The 24,027-nt window shown below is 53.1% G+C and overlaps 9 protein-coding genes across 9 annotated transcripts; 2 read left to right on the top strand and 7 right to left on the bottom strand.

Annotated features, from left to right (window-relative positions):
• Positions 1-322: 322 nt before the first annotated feature.
• On the bottom strand, positions 323-2,570 carry J4E87_000766 (uncharacterized protein; the record flags this gene model as incomplete). The annotated part of the gene is made up of 4 exons (XM_049372418.1): positions 323-724; positions 900-1,178; positions 1,230-2,449; positions 2,498-2,570. 4 exons carry the CDS (start codon positions 2,568-2,570, stop codon positions 323-325), a joined length of 1,974 nt encoding a protein of 657 aa, XP_049238552.1.
• Positions 2,571-3,197: 627 nt separating this feature from the next.
• Positions 3,198-4,280, bottom strand: J4E87_000765 (uncharacterized protein; the record flags this gene model as incomplete). The annotated part of the gene is made up of 4 exons (XM_049372417.1): positions 3,198-3,448; positions 3,497-3,613; positions 3,664-4,113; positions 4,163-4,280. 4 exons carry the CDS (start codon positions 4,278-4,280, stop codon positions 3,198-3,200), a joined length of 936 nt encoding a protein of 311 aa, XP_049238551.1.
• A 741-nt stretch (positions 4,281-5,021) lies between these two features.
• On the bottom strand, positions 5,022-5,863 carry J4E87_000764 (uncharacterized protein; the record flags this gene model as incomplete). The annotated part of the gene is made up of 2 exons (XM_049372416.1): positions 5,022-5,369; positions 5,432-5,863. The coding sequence occupies 2 exons, from the start codon at positions 5,861-5,863 to the stop codon at positions 5,022-5,024; spliced, it is 780 nt and encodes a 259-aa protein (XP_049238550.1).
• A 647-nt stretch (positions 5,864-6,510) lies between these two features.
• J4E87_000763 (uncharacterized protein) lies at positions 6,511-10,111 on the bottom strand (the record flags this gene model as incomplete). The annotated part of the gene is made up of 5 exons (XM_049372415.1): positions 6,511-7,368; positions 7,419-8,636; positions 8,689-9,826; positions 9,885-9,979; positions 10,031-10,111. 5 exons carry the CDS (start codon positions 10,109-10,111, stop codon positions 6,511-6,513), a joined length of 3,390 nt encoding a protein of 1,129 aa, XP_049238549.1.
• An 873-nt stretch (positions 10,112-10,984) lies between these two features.
• Positions 10,985-14,566, bottom strand: J4E87_000762 (uncharacterized protein; the record flags this gene model as incomplete). The annotated part of the gene is made up of 3 exons (XM_049372414.1): positions 10,985-11,786; positions 12,506-13,581; positions 13,637-14,566. 3 exons carry the CDS (start codon positions 14,564-14,566, stop codon positions 10,985-10,987), a joined length of 2,808 nt encoding a protein of 935 aa, XP_049238548.1.
• Positions 14,567-15,095: 529 nt separating this feature from the next.
• Positions 15,096-16,030, top strand: J4E87_000761 (uncharacterized protein; the record flags this gene model as incomplete). Its single annotated transcript, XM_049372413.1, has 2 exons — positions 15,096-15,142; positions 15,535-16,030. 2 exons carry the CDS (start codon positions 15,096-15,098, stop codon positions 16,028-16,030), a joined length of 543 nt encoding a protein of 180 aa, XP_049238547.1.
• Positions 16,031-16,504: 474 nt separating this feature from the next.
• J4E87_000760 (uncharacterized protein) lies at positions 16,505-17,700 on the bottom strand (the record flags this gene model as incomplete). The annotated part of the gene is made up of 3 exons (XM_049372412.1): positions 16,505-16,574; positions 16,716-17,306; positions 17,354-17,700. 3 exons carry the CDS (start codon positions 17,698-17,700, stop codon positions 16,505-16,507), a joined length of 1,008 nt encoding a protein of 335 aa, XP_049238546.1.
• Positions 17,701-19,811: 2,111 nt separating this feature from the next.
• J4E87_000759 (uncharacterized protein) lies at positions 19,812-20,524 on the top strand (the record flags this gene model as incomplete). Its single annotated transcript, XM_049372411.1, has 2 exons — positions 19,812-20,354; positions 20,420-20,524. 2 exons carry the CDS (start codon positions 19,812-19,814, stop codon positions 20,522-20,524), a joined length of 648 nt encoding a protein of 215 aa, XP_049238545.1.
• Positions 20,525-20,618: 94 nt separating this feature from the next.
• On the bottom strand, positions 20,619-22,048 carry J4E87_000758 (uncharacterized protein; the record flags this gene model as incomplete). Its single annotated transcript, XM_049372410.1, has 4 exons — positions 20,619-20,815; positions 20,866-21,425; positions 21,479-21,944; positions 22,000-22,048. 4 exons carry the CDS (start codon positions 22,046-22,048, stop codon positions 20,619-20,621), a joined length of 1,272 nt encoding a protein of 423 aa, XP_049238544.1.
• Between the last annotated feature and the right edge of the window lie 1,979 nt (positions 22,049-24,027).

Genomic DNA, 24,027 nt, shown 5'->3' with positions numbered 1-24,027 from the left:
GCATAAAGGTAGACATGACATTTTGTTGTAAAGGAGGGGTATATAACCAGAGTATCGCATCGCATCGCCTAGTGTCGTATATCGTATATCGTATCGTATCGCGTAACATTCCGTAATATGTACTCGAGCAAGAAGAAGAGGAGCAGCAGGAGAGCGACGTTGCACTCTCAATCAGAATGCCAGTCACTCGCCTGGCTCTCTCCAAACTCGCTCCTATAGCGCCTACACAACCAAAAAGTCAACACACCAGCACTCGAACAAGATAGAAACAGCGGAAACATAAAGGAGCACTGGTGACAGCGAGACACAAAGCAAATCGCACTTACTCATCCCTTCCGCCCCCGTTTTCACTGCTCTCGCCCTGCATGCCCAGTTTGCTTGCGTCCAATTTTGCTAGGCCGCTCTCGCCGAGTGTGTCTCCGCCCCAGCCCTCCTTCTTGCCCTCGATGAGCATTTTCATCATGTCCTTCAGTTCGCTGACCTCTTTCCTCAGCTGCCTGACTTCCAACACCGCAGTGTCGAACTCGACATTGGGACGCGAGGCCTGAACCTTCTTGTCCCAGCCGTCGGCTTCAAAGTCACAGCCATCAAGGACTTGTTCCCACTCCATGGTTGTGTCTTCGTCGTCTTCGCCGCGGCGGCGGTTGTCTCGGACGACCCAGGCTTCTTGTTGTTCGAACATGGCGGTGATGACGAGGAGGGGCGAGTAGATTACTGCCATGACCTGAGTGGTGTCAGTTTTCTGCGGATGTAGAGCGACTTGAAAATGCGATGTGGAATATGCTGTGATCAGTACTAGGTGATAATTGTCTCATAGCCGAAGCTCTGAAGTAGCAAATACATAGAAATCATCATGTAAACAGCGGAAAAGAGTACTTGTGCGAGGGGTAAGGACGTACCATATCGTTGAGCTTGTCGTAGCGCTTCTCATCCATCCACCACTCAAATGGCAGAATCAAGAAGAACATTTCGATGAGGTTGAAGGGAGCGATGAAGACGTTCTCGTCGGGAGCGCGAACAAATTGCATCGTCTTCTGCGAGAAGAGAGCCATGTACTCGTCGATGGCGTTCTGTGTGATGTCTTCGTAGGCCGAGTTGTAGAGAGCGATGAGGACGTTGAGCAGGATGACCATGACGACGAAGGTAAAGATGTAGTAAAGGATAATACCGAAAGGAGGCTGCTACTTGTTAGCTCGTGTCTGAGTTTGGTGTCATACAATGTGACATACCGAGAAGTTGTCGAAGCCTTCAAACTCAGGAGATTGCATGACAGCGTTCAACATGGCTTGGAACACGAAGACAGTGTCGTTAGCAAGCTGATCGTCCGCGATATCCAGACCGATGAAGGCCTGGAAGAAACCAATCATGACAACAAGGAGTAGCATGAAGAAGATGAGCGACTCGCGCATCATGACCTTGAGCACGACGAGCATGGCACCGAAGAAGCGGAAGGTGTCGAGGTACAGCAGCAGACGCATCCAGAACATAGGCGCAGTGAAAGCCAGGAAGTCGTAGCTCATCTTGTTCAGATACTCGCGTCGAGTGTCCTTCTCGTCACTGATGGGGTGTCCAAGAGCCACCATGCGCAAGACGAAGCTGACCGTGAGAAGCGAGTACAAGGTGCTGTTGAACATGTTCCAGAAGGAGATGTAGAACCGTCCGACCTTCCAAAACTTGTTCGCCTCATCGCAGATGAAGCCCAGAGTGAAGAGGTACAGCAGACCTTCGACGACATCCAGGTCACCCGACGGATTGATGGTGTTGATAGCACCGGTGTAGAGACCCAAGAAGATGATGGACACGGCAATCTGCACCCAGTTCTGGTACTTGGGGACGCGCATGCGATCGGGGTCGAGATGGGCCCAGTAGCTGGTGTTGGTCTTGTTCTCGTATGTGACGAAGCGACTGGGGTCCTCGTCGTCCTGGACTACCCAGCCGCGCCAGAGGTAGTTGATGCACTTTTGGTAGCCGGATGATCCGATGACCGTTACGGCGTGGAGGTCGACGGCCTTTTCGACGGCATTGGCGGGTGTGGTTGGCTCTCCGTCGATGAGTGTCGAGTAGCGCTTGAGTAGCACCTCCTCGAACAGGTATGTAGTATCCTCTTCGGCCTCAATCAGGCGCTTGGCCATAATCTCTGCCGCCACGGCGCGGACTTCGTGGAGGTCGGCATCCCAGAGCTCCGCGGTCGCTTGTTTCTTAAACCACTTCTTCACTTGCAACAGGCAGAAGACCACGCAGGCATTGTGTTCAGGAGCTCCTGCTTGCTTGGCCGTCTCAAGCACCTTGTCGGTGATGATGCTGCTATGCGCCTTGGTGATCTGCTCCTCTTCGAGCTCGCACGGTACGACTTGCTCTATCTGGTGCTTCAATCGCAGAGCTACAATGGTAACGTCTTCGGGGTCGATAGGCGGGGGAGGAAGGTGTTCGCGACGCGACGTGGGAAGAACTGGGAGGTGTTAGTACTGGGATTGATAGGAAAGATAAGAAGACATACGCGCGCTCATCTCATCCTGCACTCTGTGTCGCCTATCGCCATCCCCACTGAATAACTCGTTCCACCGCACCATGATCGCGGTGTATATGCGTCAGCGCTGTCTCGTGCAGGTCAGTCAAGCTTCACGAGAGCTATGTCGAGCTCTGGAAGTGCCCAGCAGCGAAGTACCGAGGTAGCGTCAGGCTTGGAAAAGCAAAACTGTGCAACACAACAAGATGCACACTCAGCAAAGGACCTGAGCAGAGAAGAAGCTGCGGTGACAACGCGACAACAAAGCAGCAGGACCCACGATAGACCGGGTTCTCGAGGCTAGTGTTGGCTAAAACCTGGCTGGCAACGCTGGGCGCGCTCCACCAGTCCAGCCAGCGTCATCCCGCTCCACCCTGCGAATGGCCCAAGCTCTCTCCTGCTGCCGAATTAATCCCAAGCCGTTGCATCCCAGACCACGATTGAGACATGGGACTTGAGTGCATATTCATTGTTGATTTGCTGCTGAATCCGCTTGTTCTAACACTCCCTCTATGCGCAAACGCATATATGCATGTGGCTGAAGACAAGGTGTTGTACATGTCGAGACGCCTTTGCATGCATGCTCGTGAACCACCATATCGACGCCTCAAACGCCCATGCCCACTTTTCGCAGATACCCTTGGTCTTCATTATCATCGTTGCTCGTATGCAAATATCCTCTCCCAGCCGCTTAATCGGCCTCAGCAACACCACCCTCATCGCTCGTGCTCTCGTCCTCGTCACCGCTGACTTCCTGGTTCTCACGCTCACGCTTCTCCATGAGCGCAGCCAGCTCGGCGTCGTCGTTCTCGGTGACGGCCTTGGGTGCCATCTTGACCTGACAGTCGCCTCCGGCCTTTGAAATGTTCTCCTTGATGTCGACGATGGCTTGTTCGAGGCATGCGATACCGGCGCTCTTGTCGAGACATTGCGAGGTGAGGACTGCAGGAGTTAGTTGAGAATGGGGATGTATGCAGCGCGATCACGTACCGTAAAGAGGTGGCGATACGAGCTTGACCTTGACCTGGTTCTCGGGGGTGTTCTTGGCCTCGGCGCATCGCAGGGCGGTCTTGACAGCGTCGATACCCTCGTATCCGAAGCATGTGACTATGGACGTTAGCAAAGACGTCTACATGACTTATGCTCCTCCAACATACCCTCAATGTCTGACCGGACCTTGGTCGGCTGCGGTGTCAGCCTCTTGCCAATGTAGCTCTGCAACTCCTCCTTGACAACGTCGTTGGGGAATGTGACATCGTTCCAGACCTCGGGGTTCGTAATGCTGAGCTTGAAGGCATCGATCGAGTGTCCGTACTTCTTGTTCAGCGGCCAGCCGATGGTCTGGTAGATCTCCTCGATAGGTGTTTGGGTCTTCTCGGCGACGTGGCGCATGATGCTGTGCACCATCTTTGACTTGTTGTATCGCTCCTCGCACTTTACAATGTCCTCAGGCGACACTCGGCGCTTCGACAGATCAATGTAACCCTTGTCCTTGTCTACACGGAGTACGACGACGACTTCGTTGCGGCCAACTCGGATGAGCTTCTGGATGGATCGGATACGTCTTCGCGAGAGTTCGGAAAGCAGAATCATGCCGTCGATGTTGTCTAAATGGTTAGCCTTGCTGCCCATGCCTTTGCTACATCCTCAACCCACCATATTCCAGCAGCTTGACGTATGCGCCCATCTCGGCGATCTGCTTCACGTTGACCATGACGAAGCTCTCCACCTCCGGGTACTTCTCCTCGTAGAATCGGCAATTCGTTAGAGACATGGTGAATATGTGCTCCTGCTCGTCTCCTGTGTGGTGTTGGGTAACGTCGCTCGACTGTCGCGAGGTGGGGTCGCTTTTAGATTGTTCTTTCCTTTTGGGGTGGAGTTTCCAGAGGTCAGGTGTATTGGTGAGCGAGAAGAAGTTCTTGCTGCGCAGAGTGGATAAGCGTCGGTATGCTGGGCTTGGGCCGAGTGGAAGCGTGAAAGTAGTTTGGCTCGTAGTGACTGAAAGATTTGCCCACTCACTGTGTGAGATCGCCCGCCGCCGTGGGGCAACGCACGCCATTCCGCTTTCGGCAACGCGCCATCCCTGTTGCGCCTGCCGCGACCGACCTCACCACATTCACACGTCCACGATTGCAGCGCGAGAATGTCTTTCGTCGATGCTCTGCCTTACTGAGAGAGAATTTTGATCACGGTGAGAAGACATGTAGAATGAAAAGAAACAGGAAGTACAATACAGAATATACAATCAGGTTCAAAGAAAGTCGTGGAGTCGGGAATCATGCAAAGGCGTCAGCGCCAGTGCATTGCAATCTTGCTGGAACGTAAGAGAACGCTATAAGTAAGACAAGTCACATAAACAGGCAAGGTTTGGGTCATGAATTTCATTACCGAGAAACCCGTAATTCCCCGTCATCTAAATTCCAAAGACGGAACATGTACATCAATCATTCATCACCAATCCCACCGGTTTCCAGTCCGAAAACTCCAAACCCCAATCAGTGAAACAATGAAACGGTTAGGCGCCAAAGAGAGCCATCAAGACACCACCAGCCAGAAGGGCAGCGCCCACATTGCTGGCATCAGCGGCGTCAGTGAAGGGAGGAAGGACGGGCTTCGACATGGAAGCACTAGGACGACCAGTTCCAGTCGCGGTCGCAGTCATGGTGGTGTTGAAAGTGGGGAATGAGTGCGAGGGCGTGGAGAAGCCAGAGGGCACGTGGCGGGAGTGCTCAGAGGGCTTGACCGGCGTTCCAGTGATGATGGACACACTGAAGTCGGGGGTAGCAGCGCTGGATGAAGGCGAGACGACGGTCTCGGTCACCTCCTTGGTTGACGTGAGGCTCTTGGTCAGAGTGGGAGGAGGCTGTTTCCCATGTGTTAGCTGGCTGTTGGGTGATGGGCGGATCAGGAGAGAGGGGGGCTTACAGTGGCAAAGCTCGGGGGCGTCTTGCAGCCAGTGATGGTAGTAGTGTGAGTGCCGCCATGGGTGACAGTGTGAACGTCGCTGATGCAGGACTCAGACGGGAGAGGCTTCTCAGTCATTGAGGACAATGACGAAGGGATAGACGTCTGGATAGTCATATCCTTGGTAGAAGAAGACTCGGTCAGCGTCTTAACTCCGGTACCGCTAACAACAGGAGGCGCAGTGACCGTGACAGTGCTAGGAGGACCAGACGCGGTGACAGTCAAGGTGTTGCAGTGAGTGCTAGACGAAGTCGGGACCGGGTCGACGAAGGTGACTGAAGTCACGAGCTGGACGGACGTGACGACAGAGCCGACATTCGAAGAGAAGTCGGTGCTCGAGAGAGCGACGTTGAAGAGCGCGGTGGCCGCGAGAAAATTCTTGAAGATAGCCATTGCAGTGTTTGGTATTTGTTGTTAGGTGTAAGTGAGTGTGGGTAAGAAGTTCGAAGGGATTGCTTGAGGAGCTTCGAAAGGGCGGTGGAGTAGAGATTGAGTTGCTTTAAACGAGTGTAGAGTAGAAGCGATGGGTTAAGAGAAGGTGAGGGCGGGGTATCGCTCTATTTATCTACGGAGGCGGGCGTTTGTTTGTGCGGGCAGTGGGCCGAGCGTGTTTTGATAGCGCCAAGGCTGCAGTGCGGGTGAGGCGATTAGGCAGAGGCAACGCGTCCGCTGTCCTTGAGTGTGAATGTGAAAGCGTTCGCGTGGGAACTTACCCATCGCGTTGGCGTAGCGACACCGCGCGACCGGGTGGTGGCGTCAGTGTAGGTGAGATAGTGCAAATGAAAAATGAAGAACCGCCATATGTCAGAAGAGTGTGGCAAAATAGATACTTTGGACACTTCGATAGTATTACATTATGAGCACCTATGTATACAGCTCAAACGCTGTGGTCAACTATCAACAGCAAGCATGCAATGATGTACCTGCCCAGACCGCCCACCGCCGTGCTGAGTCCTAAACGCTGAAGACTCAGTACGCCTATCAAGAGCAATAATCCATACACGATACAAGCCTTCATAACACCTTAGACCATCCTCCTCTTATGTATTAGTATTACCCCGACCACAGTTCCCATTCTCACCACTCTCCTCGAGTCTGAAGTCGGCATTGTCGCCCTGGATTCGCTCAATCTCGTTCTGTATTGCAAGTACCCAATGGTCTCGCTCTGCACGCGATCGCGCCCTAAAGACCACGCTACGGCCTTTACTTCCAAGCTTAGCTACCCTCTTAAGCTTTGTCCGCTTGCCCTCTTTACGAACTTGTTCGCCACCACCTGCACCCTCCTCAGCGCGGAACCAGCTCTTTGCTTTGCCATGCCAAATGACAAATGTAGTCATGACGTCCTCGTCAGTTGATGTCCAACCGTCTTCGAGGTAGATTCGTGGGAGGGCGTGGTGTCCTGGTTTGTTCGCATCGAAAGTTTGATTCTGGTAGAGGAGGTCATTCTCGGTGAGGAGACCAGAGTAGACGTAGCAGTCCTTGAGATCGAGATTCGCGATGCGCTCGTGGTGGATGTGCGCCAGTTGCTTGCCAACCCTACTTCGCAAGACATCGCGGAAGATGAGCAGTGTACCGGCAGTCAGCAGAACGCTACATCGTGTGAAGGGCGCATGTATGCGCGGTTTGCGATACAACATTCCGCTCATATGAACGCTGCGACAACAAGCGATACCACACATGTTGTAGAGCTCTGGTGAAGCAAATGATTGTGTTACCTCCCATTTCCTTGCAAACTGCCCAACGTGTGCTTCTGCCTCTTCGTCAATCTTAAGGGCGCTGAGGTTGCGACTACGTGTGGCTTTATAGAGGGCAATATCGGATGCCGTGCGATGTTTCCAGTACTTGGCGAGAGCGCGTAGATGTTGTATCCACTCTTTCCGATGAGCTTTGTCTGCGGCCTGGACGTTGTGTCAGTTAAGAGTTCCAATATACGTGGAAGTATACTAACCTGAAGACGAATGATGAGACCATTCTTCATAACTAGCTCGAGAGTACGATCGATGTCCAGGTCCTTCGTAGCTCCGTCGTTACGCATAGAGTCGTCGACCTCGTCGTCAAAGTCCACATCCGAGCCTTCCTCCAGGTCTTCGTCAGCGGGACTCGCGCCCAACTGGGCTTTGCGGACTTTGACAACATCTGCCAAGCTGATGTAGCCGTCGCAGTTGAGCAGATTCTGCTCTTTGCGGGCGGCCTCATCTGCTGCATCTTCGTCATGCAGACGCCTGGCTTCCGTCGTACCTGAGTGACCCTCCATCAGCCACTCAATCTGCCCAACTTGAAGGCCATACGGGTTGACAGCCCAGCTCTCTGGCACCGCGTCTTTGACCGCTTGCGCTGTTGGCACATTGGCATTTCCAGACGCAGGTAGCCTCGGAGGCGGAGGTGGGGTGACTTTTGTGGGTCGTGAAAAGACGAGATACTGATCGTGGCTGGCAAAGTAGAGCTGCTTGTGGTACATGAGGCCTAGTCGCTTCGCCCGTCCTCGCTGCCCTGTCAGTCGGATGAGAAAACCTTCGACGGGAACCGGTTCAGTCAAGGTCTTGTGCTTCTTCCTTGTCACTGCAGTTGTAGGATAGTGTGTCTTGGGCCTCAGTTCCAGTTCGTGCGACTTTAGCATAGCTATCGTGCCGTACATCTTCCGCTCGTTCGCGCCATGTATCCACTCAAGTCGATCATAGCGCTTCCAGGCGAGACCTATGCGCTGGTCCTTGATCCACGATTCCAGCACGTCAGCCCACTCCGGTGCGTCTTGCAGTTGATCCAAGCAGCGCTTGATCAAATCTTGAGCAACCGCCTGTTCCTCTTGCATAGTCCTCAGCAGAGCCTCCTCGGTGTTCTCTGCATCCTGAACTTTGTTTTGCGATGCCTCTAACTTCTCGAATGGGTTGGCGATCCGTATGCTCAAGCTCATGTCTGGTATGCTGATCTGGAGCTCGGAAGCACGCTGCCAGCCAAGGACGTTCCGTAGAAAAGTATACCACTCTACTGCATTGGACGCGGTTCGAGCTTGCATGATGAAGATCAGGGTTTCGCGTGAACCTGGTGAAGACACGACCATTGACTTGTCCAACGATGAGTAGAGATTGACCTTGCAGGTCTTCTTCCCCAGCGGAACTTCGTAGGCAGCCTTCTTGCCTGCTCCTGCATTCTCAATTTCCGGGATGACCTGGGAACGAAGTTAGTAGCTTGACGCACATGAAAGCGCGAGAGAAACGTACCCGGGTTTGGTAAAGCTGCAGCAGAAATTCTGCGTCATTGGTATGGCTGTGGCGACAGACGACCATGTACTCCCGCCATTTATCTTTGACGCGGGAGACGACCCTCTGGTTGACGTTTTCGTCAAAGTCTTCGGGAACTTCTGCGGCGGCATCCACTCGCACAAGCATGCGTTCCATCTTGACGACAAGGCCATCTTTGATCTTCTGCCGTCTTATCTTGGTGCCAGCTCGCTGAACAGTCATTTGCGCCTTCTTCGCTTTGAGCTGGATCGTGGCACGTCGGGAGTCCTCCGGGATGTCAAACTTCACAAGGTTCCGAAGGTTCGACTTCTTGCGTGTCAAATCTCCCGTGGCAGGGTCTGTGTCTTGAGGCAGTTCCGCGGTAGAGGACATCCTGCCTGATCTTCTCCTGACTCTTGCCATTATACCCTTCGCAGGCGGTTTCGAATCGACATCAGCCGAGGCCGGTGCCTTGTTCATGTCAGCCTTACGCAGCAAAGACGATGTGGAGTTTGCATCTACAGAGGCTGCTCCGGTAGCTGATGCAGGACTCCCAAGGCTCTCTACATTCGACAGTGGGCGTTTGCCTAGTGACGTTGATCCTGCCTGCCCTTGGCCTGAAGGAACTTGTAAGCCACTTGCCTGTGCTTGTTGTTGGTGTTGCCCCTGCAGCGGCCCTTCGTCCGATCCTTGTTCGTCCTCGTCATCATTTTCGTCTGCGGGTATCGAGGATGCGGTGATATACGTCTTGTCCGTACTCGATCGGCGGACTGTCCGTTCGTTGGTGGGAATGCGCTCGATGTCGTCGTCTTCCGGCTCCGAGGGCGCGTCTACGAACTCGTCGTTTTCGTCATCGTCCATGACATCGCTCTTGTGGTCTGAAGCGCGCGGCACTTGCAAGGCGGGTGGAGTCGCCGCAGTCGCATCCGCCGCGCCATTGGCTCCGCTGGCCTCGAGTTCTTGCGCGCCTTCCTCATCCTCTGCTTGAAGTTCCTCGGGCTGGGGGAAGCTGTGCTGGAAGAGGGCAGACGAACTGGGGCCTTCGAGGCCACTCAGTCGTCGTTGGCGCGCCTCACGCGGGTCTGAGGAGAAGGTCGCCGTACGCGTCGAGTAGTTGATTCGCAGATGGTGCTTGTACCTGAACGTGCGATGTCAGTACATGTCGCATAGGCAGTTCCTGCAGCAACATCTCTTACCAATCGGAGCGGTGCTTGGTCAGCCATGCCGTGGGGATAGGACCGATGAAGTAGCGTCTCGTCGTGAGATGCAGATGTTCGGGCGTGGCATGTTCCTACTCCTCTTAGCTTGCGACATGTGTACGGTAGTCTGCAGCCATGCATACCAGTCTCTGGGCAGTGTACGAGTCGAGGGGTAGATTAGTAACGTCAGGCTGGTGCCATGAGCGGCGCTGCTGGTCGGGCATCGGACCTCTCCTATCTCCTTCTGGCCGCGGAGGTGCGCTCCTTCAAGTCACAGTCGGGTGGGAGTGAATACATAAACCACTAAACAACATACATTAGGTTAAGAAGCTAGTAAGAGGCGCGACTACTTTGCATAAAGAGAGGCAGCCACGAGCGCGTGGCGGGCGTGCGACTAGGAAAGCAGGCGCGGGCGAGGGCCGAACTGGCGACGGCATCCTAGCCTTCGTCATCGTTGAGGTGCCCAGCCCGCACCCCCTGTGCAGATCATTATTACAGATCTTCTCACATCGCTACCAACAATATTCGCAGACACGCGATAATCATTGCAGCATTCCAGGCAGGCTTCAAATAAGCCGGCGGGGTACCAAGCAGTAAGCTGTTCTCCACGTGTCCGACACGCTTTAGCGTCTCCTCCAAGACAACCCGCGATTCGACTACATCTCAGAAAAAGGAACCTCATCCCTTCTGACTCGAGGCATTCCGCGCAACAGACGATCTCTACGCACTTATCTGTTCACCAATTAACTACAAATTCCCATTAACCCACGTGTGCTTAGTCCTACCAGGTTCTGGTCCCACAACACAAATTTGGTTCCGATTCATCCAAGCGAAGAGACCACCAACTCGCCAAAACGTGCAGTTTCAGATCCCAACCTACCCATTCCGGCAATTCTTTCGCAAAACTGTTGATTCCGGTCTCGGGTGATCTGCTAAGTGGCGTTGCGTGCTACGAGGGTCTTCCTGGTCAGCACGATCTTGACAACTTGGTGGCACAGGCGTATTCGCATGCATAGTGCGAAAAGGTCAATCCGTGACTCGCTGACTGTGAGGCTGTAGGTTTACAAGAACGATTTCATGTCGTCGCATATGTCCATTCACAACTCTGTATTCTCCTTCTTCTTCTCCGCTTCTAGCAACGTTCGCCATGCGATCTCAGCCGCGCCCCTCGCTGCTACATATCCAGGGTTATCATACAGGATCCTGGCCTGGAACCCATACAATCTGACCGCTTCTGCAATTGCCGCTCGAATCTCCTCGCGGCCAACACTTTTAGCGCTTCCCGTCATTATGATAATGAATTCCTTGGGATAGACAAAAGGATATTTCGTGTAACCATGATACACCTTGCGCAAGTACTCTAGCACAAATTCGCGTGGCTGCTCCTCAGACGCTGAACTGCTGCTGCCCAGCTCAAAACTCGACCGGAAACAGTCGACATTCGCGAGATTGCGAGCATGTGTCATCGGCTTGCCATGCAGCAAAATCGCAGTTTCGGTATACTCAACAAGGACTGTGTGTCGTCCACCGTACTCGTGTGGCTTCTTGCCACGAGTTACCAGTTCAACGTCGCTCTCATCCAGCCCCATTCCATGCCCGGCATATGCGGCAGTGAGTTCATGCACCTGATACCCCAGGTCCGCCGTCAGCGTGTAAAGTCCGGTGTACTCGGCCGCATCTGCGACGCATTCCTGATATAAGGCCAACAACGGGGGAAAGCTCAGTATCGCCCATGGCCGATGACCAAGTTTCTTCTCCGCCATCTTCGTTGTCTTCTTGAGCATAGCGGCTAATGTAGCTGCATCGTCAGAACCTGCCAGGCCAAGCTTCTTCCGTGTGTTCCGCCATAGCGTTCGTGGCGCGTCGTTCCACAGATCTTCCATGCTGCCATATGGTCGGCTACAATGTACATGGTCAATACTTGTATGCATAACTACAGGAAAGCCACGACCCACGTTATATGTTCTGAAGACGGCAGAGAGAGACGTCGCATCATCTTCACATACGCCTTCGATGCCTCCACTCGGCCCAGGTCTTCGAAAGTTCCGTCCGGCCATCGAACTGCTGCTGTCCCATGATTTGCAGTGAGCGAAATGCCAACTACTGGCAACTTCGATGTGGGCTTTTCCCGGAGCTCAACTGCGACGGCCTGAGCGTATGAGATGGCAAGGCGGATTACTACGACACCCACGAGGACAGACAGTATTTTGAACATATTGCTTGAGTAGTCAAAGACACGATACTCAGGTGGGTGAATAAGTAAGTGCATCGTGTTCGCAGGCTGGAGATGGTGAGAAGTCGCGACGTCAAGCGGCACAGTAATGGCTGCTGCTTACATCCAGACGCGGGGTACGTCTGTTCTACTTCACACCCTGCTGACTTTACTTGAAGCCTCCATGCGCACTCTGAACCTGGCATTAAAGTATTTGTCCATAAAATCCCAGTATAACATCGATCTCGCTATCATTATGCGACTACGTCATCCTCATCCCACCCTCATCTGCCGACGAAAGCATCGCCCTTACCAATCTCTGGGACGATGTGCTCCACTACGATCATCTACCCTCCCACCACGCTGCGTCCCATTCCTTTGATCGTTCTGCCTTGGCGACTCATACTCCCTTCTTCCATACACTGAGCGAGGCGCATATGCGAAAGAAGGGGATGGTGTACCCCACGCTCGGTCGAGGTACATGGGCTCAGGCGTTCCATGAGGCTGTCTGGTAAATGTCCCCGTTGATGGTGAAGTTGGTGCGCGGTAACCAAGTGGCCCTCCATTGGGTGGCGGCGCAGTAGGTGCTCTCCTCGGTGCCGGAGCAAGAGTAAGTAGTGCTTCGGCCGTGAGGCTCGTTCGGGGAACGCGACTAGGCTTCTCTGCACTGTCCTTCGTCTCCATGATCGGTTCAAACTTCTCTTCCATCACATGTGGTTGTTGCGCTTCCACATTCCGCACCTCTTCTTCTGTTTCCGCGTTCGCAGCTACTCTCGCAGCCCACTTGGCTTCCAACATCTTTTTTCCCTCAGCGGTCACCCGCTCAGTCATCCGGTTCTCGGCTTTCTCGATACCCAACTTGAGCGCTTCGCCCACGGCGCTGTGGAGGGCGACGAAAGGGGACGTGAGGACGTGGCGGAGCTGGAGTTGGTAGTCAAGCTTGACTTCGTGGTTGTCTAGGTTTATGTGAAGTCGCGACCTCTTCTGCGCTTCATCTGCTGTACCTGTCGACATAGATCTAGCCGGCTCATAGTACACCTTCCGCTCCTCAAACCTCCCCTTCTCTTTCCACTCTTTAAGTGCATTGCAATCCAGATTCTGCGGTCCATACCGCTTGAGCGGGATGCGAAGTGCGCGAATCAAAGCTTGGGTATGCAGGACGTTCAACTCCAACTTTGGCGTAAAAGAGTCCCGGACATGGAGATACCAGCTCAGACACTCCGTAAGGCCGCGTGCATCAAGACCAGACGGCAGATGGTTCAGACCATCCAGGAGATCACTGAATGTCGGCAAGACGTAACCGCTGCGTCTGTCCGCAATGTATCTGCCTGGCTCTAGGTGGTCGGTATGTAAGTTGGCATCATGCTTCCCGTTGATAGTGTCGGTCTTGAAACCCTCGATGATCTTTTTGACGGAGTCGCGTTGGAATTGGTTCATGACTGCGGCTGTAATGTCCGTTGTTGGGGGGCCACGGAAGAATGCCTGTGCATTGTCAGCTATAAAGTATCTCATTGCAATCAGACAGACGAAGACGTACCTGCATACCCACAATGTCCGCACCGCGATAGTCGTTGTTCGCTAGTCGGACCATCATGCTTTTCCACCGCACGTGATGGGGGTAGTAGGCCATGATTTCTTTCGCGGATAAGGGTACTCCGGGGGGAAGTAGAGCGTCTACGGGGACTGCGTCGTTGTACCATGTGTAGTGGACTCCGAGGTCCTTTCCTACGAACCCGGGCTTTTGTAGAACGCCGCGGACTGCCCGCATATTGAAGTCTTTTGTTTCGTCTACCCATGGACGCTGGAAGGGAGGATACGTATGTACGGATTCGCCCGAATGCAACATGTGTGGTGTGTAGAGCGAGGCTGCGGTGCGAGCTGTGGCAGGGGTATGAGGATCGAAGGGTATGCTGAAATTCGCAGGTGTGTCTGGTATTTGTTGGAGATGCATAGGGCCTGGTGTTGATACAGCCGGAAGCGCATCCTCTATGATGAGTCTGCCTGAGAAGCGCAACCTGACGGTCAAGCTATAGGTCTGATAGTCTGGCTCTTCGCCCTCTACATCATCATGGCTGATCCGTTGGCGCCTTGCTACTGACATCCATACGTTCTTCTTCGCAGTCTTTGACTTCCTCTTGAATGCTCGGACTTTTATGGTGGCTTTCGGGATATCCGAGAGGGCTCTCTTCTTTGCGCTTTTTGGAGTAGCCGACACCGAGGCGCTTACATCGACCGCTTTGATGTCGCCATCGCTTGGGCCACTGCCACTACGACCCCTGCTCTTCCCCGGGTCGGCGACCTGATAGTCGTAGTCCATGTCATCCCACGCCGACCGATCGTTGGGCGCGGTTTCGTTATCATCGTGTTGGAAGACACCGGTTGCGTAACGCCAGTCGCGGTTTTTGGGGACCCAGGTTGAGTGCTTCTGTGGCCGCGAGTGGCGCGCAAGGATATCTTCTTCTTTCATGGCCGTGATAGCGAAGTAGGTCGCGAAGTAGGTCGCGAACTTTTCCGTTGCTGTCGCTCTATCGTAACGCTAGGTCAACTTTCGTGGAACGAGGAAGAACTGGGTGAGTTGAGAGAAAAGTTTCTGGAGAACGCGTCGTGAATAGCACATGACGCACTGGTAAACACGGGTCCATATTCGCGTAACAGGCATTTTGGCAAGTGAAGGTGGAAAAGACACGTGAATGTCGCCCAGTGGACGCCTAAATACCCTTGGACATATACTGCCTATCGTCATAGAGTGAAAGGAAGCCATAGCGATGCGTAGTCAGTCTCTGGCACCTGTCAGAACTGAGATCCCCATACGCATGTCCGGGGACGACGATACATGCTGTTGATGGTGCTCCGTAGAGTGACCACTGACCCTACCTCCAAATCCGATAAAATCTTCGCCAAGACTTGAGAGAATGAAAAGATGTCTGTTTCCGCTTCTTAAAATTCTTGATCGGGAAAGACATACGTGGACATAGGAAACCACGACATATGAGCAGATGGCCGAACAGACCAAGAACGAGATGTGGCCAGGCAGACTTGAAATGTAAGTCATCGACGAATGTTGTCACTTTACAAAACAGGCCAAGCAATCTCGCTGATTGAGCTATCGTCATCGCAGGTCACCGTGATAGCATACTCCCAGGTTCGCACTTCCGGTGTCCTCCAAGGCTTTTCATGTGGGCTTTGCTTGCCGAGACATCAGCCCGGGCTGCGCGATGGAACTTGATGGCACCAATCGCAAAGGTATCAGAGTCCTGTCAAAGGGTAAATGGGAGAGCAGGTATGATTAATGAACATAGTGAGCTGATGTTGTCTTCGACGAAGCGGACCCGCGCGAAAGCAAGCGCTTCCGCAACACGGGCCAATCAAAGCACGCCTACGTCATTATCCTGCAATATCCGAGGTCCATCATCAGCACCATAACACCGCGTCCAGCAGCGCATTGCTACCACCCGACTATCAACCCTCTCTACCAAAAGCCATCATGAGCACAAAATCCATCCCAACGCTAACCCTCGATGGCGCGCGCATCGCCCTCGCCGCCGCCGAGCAGCGCTCCAAAGAAATCAACGTACCAATGAACATCGCCATCATGGACAACGCGTGCCATCTCCTAGCATTCGCCCGCATGGAAGGCGCAAAACTCACATCCATCAACATCGCCATCGACAAGGCTTTCACAGCTGCAGGTCATCGCGCGCCTACCTCTGTTTACAAAGACAATGTGTATCCTGGTGGCCCGGCGTATGGCATCAACCACAGCAATGGGGGCAGGTTTATGACGATTGCGGGTGGTGTGCCGATTGTGAAGGATGGGGTTGTTGTGGGGGCCGTGGGGTGTAGTACGGGGTTGCCGAGTCAGGATGAGGATGTTGCGAAGAGGGGGGTTGAGGCTGTGCAGAAGAGTTTTGGGGTTAAGGCGAAGCTGTGAGTTGTGTCAGAGAGGACGGATGAAGAGAAAGATATGGACGATGCAGCTGAGTCGTTGTGTCGTTGCAAAAGATGACCGAATTTACGTCTTTGATCGCCATACTCATTTGCATCTAGTGTCATCCAAATTCCCATTGTATTTCGGCAAGCTACGAGTTCCTCCTCCCACTAATTCTTACATGTACGATTGCAACACTTCTCTACCAGCGATGAACCGGAGGTATCAGACTCATCACACCGAAACCATTCGCATTCGCATCCCTAGGATGGTTTCTGACACTGCGAATAGTACTCGTCGACCTTGAAGCAAACCAGGCCCTGGTTACAAGTCGTCGAGCCCTGCCACGTCTGCCCACCGCACTGGTCATAGAGCTGTACCGGACCCGTAGCCACTGGTGAGGCAGGCCTAGTTGTTGTCGTGCGCCGGGTGCGAGTGAACGGCGGTGCTGGTTGAGCAGGCGGAGTGGATGTAGGTCTAGCAGTTGTCTGAGTTCGCGTGCTGGTGGATCTCTGAGATGAGACCGGTGGCTGACATTGCGAGTAATCTACAATAGGTCAGTAAGAGATTCGGGATGGCACGCATGACATGATCGAAGCAGCGCGACTCACATTCATCGACTCGCACGCACACCGAATCCTTGCATGTCCTGGGGCCAGTCCAACCATTCCCGCCGCATTGGTCATACGGTAGGCCGATGGTAGGTGCGGCACTAGCAGAGGTTGTAGTCGTTGGAGTTGTTCTTGTGTTAGCTGGGTCCGCGAGGCAATAGTAAGAATTCTCGTCGACATAGGTACAAACGGTGCCTCCTACGCATCGAGTGGGACCTTTGTAAGACTTGCCGCCGCATTGACCTCCCGGCTGTACAGTACCAGAAGATATCGGGGCCGAAGTCGTAGGCGTCGGTGATGGGGTGTTCTGCCCCGGAATTGGGTCATCGTTGCGGCGGCAGCCAGACACGCCAGACAAAGCTTCAGGGCACTTGACCTTCTCCCAGTTGACCGAAGGATTGTCAGCTCCTCGGAACCAGTCGAACCGCCAGTAACAGCCAGCTTGCAGCGCAGAAGGGAGGGCGTCGCAGTCGTCGCGATGCGCTACGCCACCATAGTCTTGACCCCAGACATCCGCGCCGCCATATTGCTTCGTGCATCCTTGGGTCGAACCTTCGCCACCACCAGGGATGGCAATGTTGAATTGATCTTCTCCTAGATCAGATCCGGTATTCGTGACCTGAACGATCATCTTCTTTCCGTTGACTGGGCCGGAAGTAAACGTCAGACTAGAGTTTGTCAGTCACTGCTCGGGCATCGAACTGGATGAACACACGAGTAGCAAGAGCAACACCACGCAGATTCATTCGAAGCAGCGAGATTGACTGCGGCGAAGCCATAAGCCAAATCGTTACTCGCAGCCCATGGGCTGAGATCAGAGCAGGCATATGAGCCACCGCCGCTTTCGCAGCCGTCGCGCCTGTTGTAGTTGTCGAGGAGATTATCGCTTGCGTCGCACGTCAGAACTGGCTTATCGACAAGAGCTTTGCCGGGCCAAGAGCAGGAGTTCTTGCAGCATGACCATTGACGAGTGGTTGACCCGGTGCCTTGGACGGCACTTCCAGCGCCGTAGGCAAGGGCGAAGAAGGTCGACGTGACAGCGGAGAGAAGGAAGATCCGCATCTTGGAGTTTGGGTACGAAACTGTGAAGGTGCAAGACTGACAGAGACTATGAGACTGAGCTTATGAGTGATGAAGTGTGAAGCTTATATATACGCGGAGTCGACTATGCCTTCCGGTCTGACTTTCTTTACAAGTCCGTACGCCATGGCATCTACCACGTCCCTGCTTCCGGCATCTGCACGATCTGGCAGAAAAACTTAACAGATCTCTGATATTCCTAGGTACTTGATTGCCCACACGGGAAGCATGTTGGTGCTCATCTACCGACGATGTTCTTCCGCTGTCTGTTGAGAAGCGCTGGAGCGCTACTATTCATGGAAGCTGCCAGTGTAGTTTGCTAAAACAGACGGCTATATGATCTGGTGACTGTCGGCAGATACATACACGCCACTTCACGACCTTCGAGCCATTCTGTTCGTTGTGGGTTGTTTTTGTGCATGCTCGAGATAGACCTGTGGTGTAGTCGCTCCTCGTCCCCTTGTCGCCCGCCCGGAAGAACGCTGTTGATGATCATCCTAACCCCATCCGTGCGGACACGATTGATTACTCTCGTTTCTGGACCGCGAGAGCACGGGCTATCTTCCGTACAGGGCAGCTCTTCTTCCGACACCCATAGAGCCGGTAAGCCACGAGCCAGACTTCGACTTCGATCTTGATTGAGCGCTGTCTGCCATTGGCCCCAAGTGTGGTACCAGATTGAATACCGAGAGATCTGTTGAGGCTTCTGTTTCTTGGACTGTAGCGGAAGGCATCGCGAATGTTGCCTTCTTCAGAGGTCTGCGGCGTTTGAGATACGGCACAGATGTGGGTACATAGTGCCGCGAGAGTAGATCACTATGGCGCACTCGTCCAGGGGCCTGGGGCAAAATCCAAGTTTACTATACTGCCATGGGTCCAGCGAACCATGTCTGCGAGAAAAAGCACCTTCCTAAGCACGGGCACGAACAGCGAGATCTCCTTGCGCGTCGATCTGCCTACGACCGATCGACTGGTAGTCCGTCCCCGGTGTCCTGGTAAAATTTGAGCTCGCTTTCACGTGCGACTGCAGGCGGCTCTATATAACCGGCGATTCATCTATCTGGTCAGATGACCAAAAACACATACACGTCAGTCACCGAGCGAGGGCAACTTTCACGATTCGGCCCGTGAGGAAGTCGCAGAATTTCGGAATGTTCGAGAGAAACAGAAGCATCGTGACTTGGGCCAAGGTTGGCTCACGAGGTGTCGACAGGCATGTGTCTTGTAAGGACAGGCGTCCAAGGCCCCTAAGCGGGGGTAACGCCGTTGTGCTGCCGGCGCTAGGGTCGTAGCGGACCGCAAGAAGGCCCAACCTTAGTGTCACTCCTAACATGCACAATGCGCTTCCTATACCTTCAAGAATTCAGATAAGAAATCCTACACGATTAACCGGTGAAGCCATGGATTTGGCATCAATCAATCGGCTGATGCTCGCACATCACTGATCCTTTCGGCGCTACCCGCGCTTCCAATTCTCCGACTTCAGGCATTCGTGGCAGGTTGTGGGGAACGTCGATCGCCTACGACACATGCACATTAGCCCACGTCCTGAAAGAATTTATCGCCTTACGTCTCAGGTATCAATAGCCAATCACGTCCGCTCGCATCATCGTCCATTGGTTAAGCGACGGCGTATATACCGCTTTATCTACCTCCGAAACAGGGTGGACTGGTCGAGCAAAATGCGGTCGGACCGTCTCGTAGGGACTATCATACACAGCTGTGATTCAGGGTCTGTCATAATATGGCAACAGCCGCGTCACGTTGCAGACTAGCTGTCCCTCCATCTTTTCCCGGTTGCAAACGTTGACTGACAGCTCGGCACAAACACCTGCATTTAACACTTTGGACCCCTGGAACCAGACGAATTTTGGCTACTCAACTTGCGACAAATCTCGCTGCGAAATCGAAACAAGATGGCTGGCATAGCTTGCGTATGGGCGAATATCCCAGAGGGACGCGAAGAGTGGTACGAGAACGTACACCTACCTTCACTGAATCCACACAACGCAAAGCATGCTTTACATTGCGAAGTAACAGCGAGTGGTATGGAGAATGAGCCAGTGGGAAGGTTGGACGCGCCATGGCCTTACATGACCGTATGGGAAATAAAGAGTGTCGACCAAGCCAACAAAGACATGTACGACGCACAATACCATCCACCAAATGCCGATTTGCAGGCTTCGCTCAAAGACCTACTTCTTGATCTTCGGTCCTATCGGGAAATCAAGAGTTGGAAACAAGACGACTGGTCCGGTGACGGTGGTGGTAAGATCACGGGTGCGGATAAAGCCGGCGATGACGGACTAATGTCGATAGACATCGAATACGTCGCAAGCGTGGCGGCAATGGAATGGAGCGTACCAGCCGACAAGGAAGAGGAAGTCATGAAATACTACAGAGAAGTCGTCGGCCCCACAATATCTAGTTCACCAGACGTACTGCGGTTTCGCCTCTTCGAGGTTGACAACGCAACAACGATGCAGGGCGGAAAGTTCGAGACCAAAGACAAGAAAGAGCTACACAGATACTTTACTCTCGTCGAGCTAGAGTCTGAGCAGTGGCCATGGGACGTGGTCGTCGATCTCGCGGAGGACAAGGAATGGAAGGACTATTTCGAGAGTCAGCAAGTAGTGGTACGTTGACGATCAAGCCCCGTGGAACTTTGAGTTACTGACACAATTCAGAAATGGCAACTTAGTCACTACTTGATGAAAAGGGCGTATGGCGTACCGGAAAGCAAGGCCTCTGCATCGAGCTAAAGGCTGGAAACGCTAGATCGGCCAACGCATTGGTTAAGGGATAGTATCTTCGACCCGAGCGAAGCTTCTTCTCACGCAATACATCAATTGAACCATGAAATCACAGCATCGACAAACCGAGACGGTGCATTCAACAAGCTAACATATGCGCACGCGCATCTGCGTTTGACACCAGAGACGCACTATGTACAGCCTATCCGCATCGCTCGCCTGTTGATATTCGATTTCGCCCAGCCTCTGCACCAAATGTATTGGATCCTCCTTCTTTACCGAACCGATGTTGCGGATCGATTTGTAAACCCCCACCGACGAGTAACCAACAAGCCCGCATGCGCCTACATTCAGTCAGCCAACCAGTCGTCATCTATAACAAAGCGTCACTTACCAGCAGCAGGCTTAAAGGCCGCATTCATAACGCCAGTCGCACATCCAGCAGCAAAACCGAGGACACCATTCTTCTCCGCACCATCGATGGGTTTGATTATAAGATCCCTTATGCCATCACTCAGTCCGTACCCAAAGCTCTTGAAGCTGACCAGCAGCCCACTCCTCAACCCAGTCACATTCTCATACTGCCGCACCTCCTCGCCATACGCTTTAGGAAGGTTATGAAAACCTCGAGTAATACCATGCATGACAATCGCCGGACTCTTCAGACTGGTGGTGACGATGCGTCCGAATCCTTTTGCGGTACCGAGGGCTACTTGGCGTGCCACATGAGGCGAGTCTTTGGTATCGAGAGGAGGTGATGGGTTAGCAGTCCCGTCGCGCTTCTCTTTGCGTCTTATCTCGCGCTGCAGCAGCATTGGTGTTGTTTGTTTGCCCAGTTCCACCGGACCTGCTATGAGACCCAGCATGATTCCGCTTACCACGTCGTAGGTAGTGAGAAATGCGGCGGACACCGGGTCGGTGGGATCGTGTTTCATGTCTGAGTATTGAGATATGCTGTATTGGGTGTCAGTGGTAATCGACGTTTGCTGCATGGCGAGTCTACCTACAGATGCAAGTCTTTGGGTTGGAGGAGACCCTCTTTAGTGAGCACCGCAGCCGCAAGCGGTGACAGGGCCATGCTCTTCCGCTTTACAAGCCACACTGCTTGTCTGTCGTGAAGGATGCTACATGCTCGTATGCTAGCAAGGCTCGCCGTTGCATCGGCTTCTGTGAAGTCATGTGTCAAGGCTGGAGGGTTCGATGAACGTGTATGCCGTGGGTCTTGTTGGTCGCTAACATCTTGTTGTATGTCATGCTCGTGCTCTTCTTGAAGACTCCGCGGTTCTGGGCTTGCAAGTGGATCGTATGCCGGCGACTGGTCTTGACTGCGTGGCTTTTCGTTTTGCGTCGACTCCGCATCTACCGAGATTTCTCCGCCCGCGACCTGTCGAGTGTATTCTGGGAGGTCCATGGTGTAGAGGTCGGCATTCTCGGCGGTGGGTTCAACATGCACCAGCGAGGATGTGTCAGTGTCTGCTCCAGGATAGTCAATAATCTCGCATGAGTATCCAGTGCTCGGAGTACTTACTGGCAACACTCCGATCGTCTTCGACTAAGGTCGTGGTCATGGCAGTCATCTTTTAGAGCGCAGGTCTGCAATGGTCGAATCGTAGATTGCGCAGCACGAATTGCACGCAGTATAACTTATGGGTCAACTTTGCCTTATTCAAGAGGAACTTCTCTATAAGGCCCTACTCCGTAGCCACGCGTGCGGAGATCTTGGCTTTCCGAAACGGGAAACGCTAAGCCCGAAGTGGTAACCCTTGAGAAGGGCGCAGCAGGCGGCCTGACACAACGCCAAATCAGCCTCGAAGGCCTTGCCGTCAAGGATCAGGATGTAATCATATATCCTAGACTAGGGAGGTGCTTCCACCGGACTTGTGGCGTACCTAACGCGGGGCTCGCAAACTCTACTAAATTGAGTAATTGTAGTAAGCTGCACAATCGTTGCCCCCACGGAGTTGTACATCCCTTCCATGGGGTATTTCACATCGCTCCCAATCACCACCGTGATATATTCAGCTTGAGAACACGTTAGGTCTCGAGATGATTGCGGATGAAGTTTAACGGGCATTGTAAAATAAAAGACCTTAGTACCCTTGCTACTAACCAAACGAGAAGGACTGCCAGAAGACTGCCAACAATACCATAAATATATAAGCCTAGATAATTCCTAGTAATGGAGCAGCTAAGCGGGAGCGTCGTTGGTCGCAGTCCATCTTCTACCCCAGACACTCTTCACGGCATGCCAAGCAGCGACAAAAGCGTCTTTGACCAGAGTCCTCATTCTTCCCCAAAGGATTTTGGCAATATATCCGAGAGCGAGAAACGGGAGATGGAAGAGTAGCGGTGACCATTCATCCTCCCCTTCATCATTCGGCTGACTGTTCGCTCCATCATTGACAGCTGGTTGTTCCATAGCAGTGACTGGAGAAGGCGATTGATCGGCGTTTGCAGCGTCCCCACTACTATGTACACTCTGATTGGCACTGGATGTTCCATAGTCTCTTATATCACGGGCCGAACTGGCGATAAGTGGTGTTTCTGTATTAGCAGGAACTTCTACTGTGCGGGTAGGCGGTGTTGGTGGGTGGGCAGATGATGTCTCCCTACGAGTAGGCAAGTTGGTGCCAGGAGGTGTTGTTGTCGAGTCATCAGTCGGACCCGGTGGTTGGGATAGTTGCTCGTCTGCGACATTGGAAGTCGTTGGATGATCTTCTATAGATGGTTCCTCATTCGGCGAGGGGTTTCGCAGTGTTATTGGAGGGTGAGAGGCAGTCGGTGTCTCCGAACCTCGACGCGTCGATGATGCGGAATCCACCACAAAAGGGTCATCATTGACTTCCGGGTTTGCGAGCATAGGAGCCGCAGCAGAATCATCATCCCGGCTCTTTCCTCTCTCGCGAGATAGTCTCTCCACCAATTGCGTGGTATTATTCCATATCTGAAGGTAGGTTTTCCACTGAACACTCAAAAGGAATGTGGCCGGCAACACGCAGCACAACAGGAAGAATTTCCATACTAGTACGTTGACGTGTCCAGAGGTACGGAATTTGAATAGACCGCACATTCTTTTAGCAAACTCATCCTCGACGGTATTTTTGTAAGTACTTTTGTCATGGTCTTCCCCGCTCGCTAGGCTCCAAGCATCGAATTGCGCTCGTGCTAGAGATGCCCTGAACATATGTTCCGCTTCGACTTCCCAGTGATCGTTATCCAGAGCTTGCGATCTTGCGTCACCAACACGTTGCTGGGCTAGGAGACTGCTACCCAATCGCAATTTGATGGTGTCGTAAGTGTTGGACTTCCTGAGCGCGTTGGCCATGAATCCATACGCTGGGTCCCTAGCGATATGTGCAACCTTTTTTGGTATCGTGTCGTATGCATGCCAGCAAATCTTACCAGTTGGGTCGCAAAACTGAGTCTCATCTATGCACGTAAACGCGCGTGATTTTGGACTGTCATTTATGTAGTAGTCCACAGTATCGTCCGGAAATCGGTATTTGGCCGTAGCTGGGAAAATGGGATCGACACTATTGTTGGCATACACAATGTG

This window comes from Alternaria ethzedia (genome assembly GCF_023757985.1).
Source record: "Alternaria ethzedia strain BMP 0044 chromosome Unknown scaffold_1, whole genome shotgun sequence".
Lineage (NCBI taxonomy): Eukaryota > Fungi > Ascomycota > Dothideomycetes > Pleosporales > Pleosporaceae > Alternaria > Alternaria ethzedia.
This window is presented reverse-complemented; position numbering and strand designations above follow the sequence as displayed.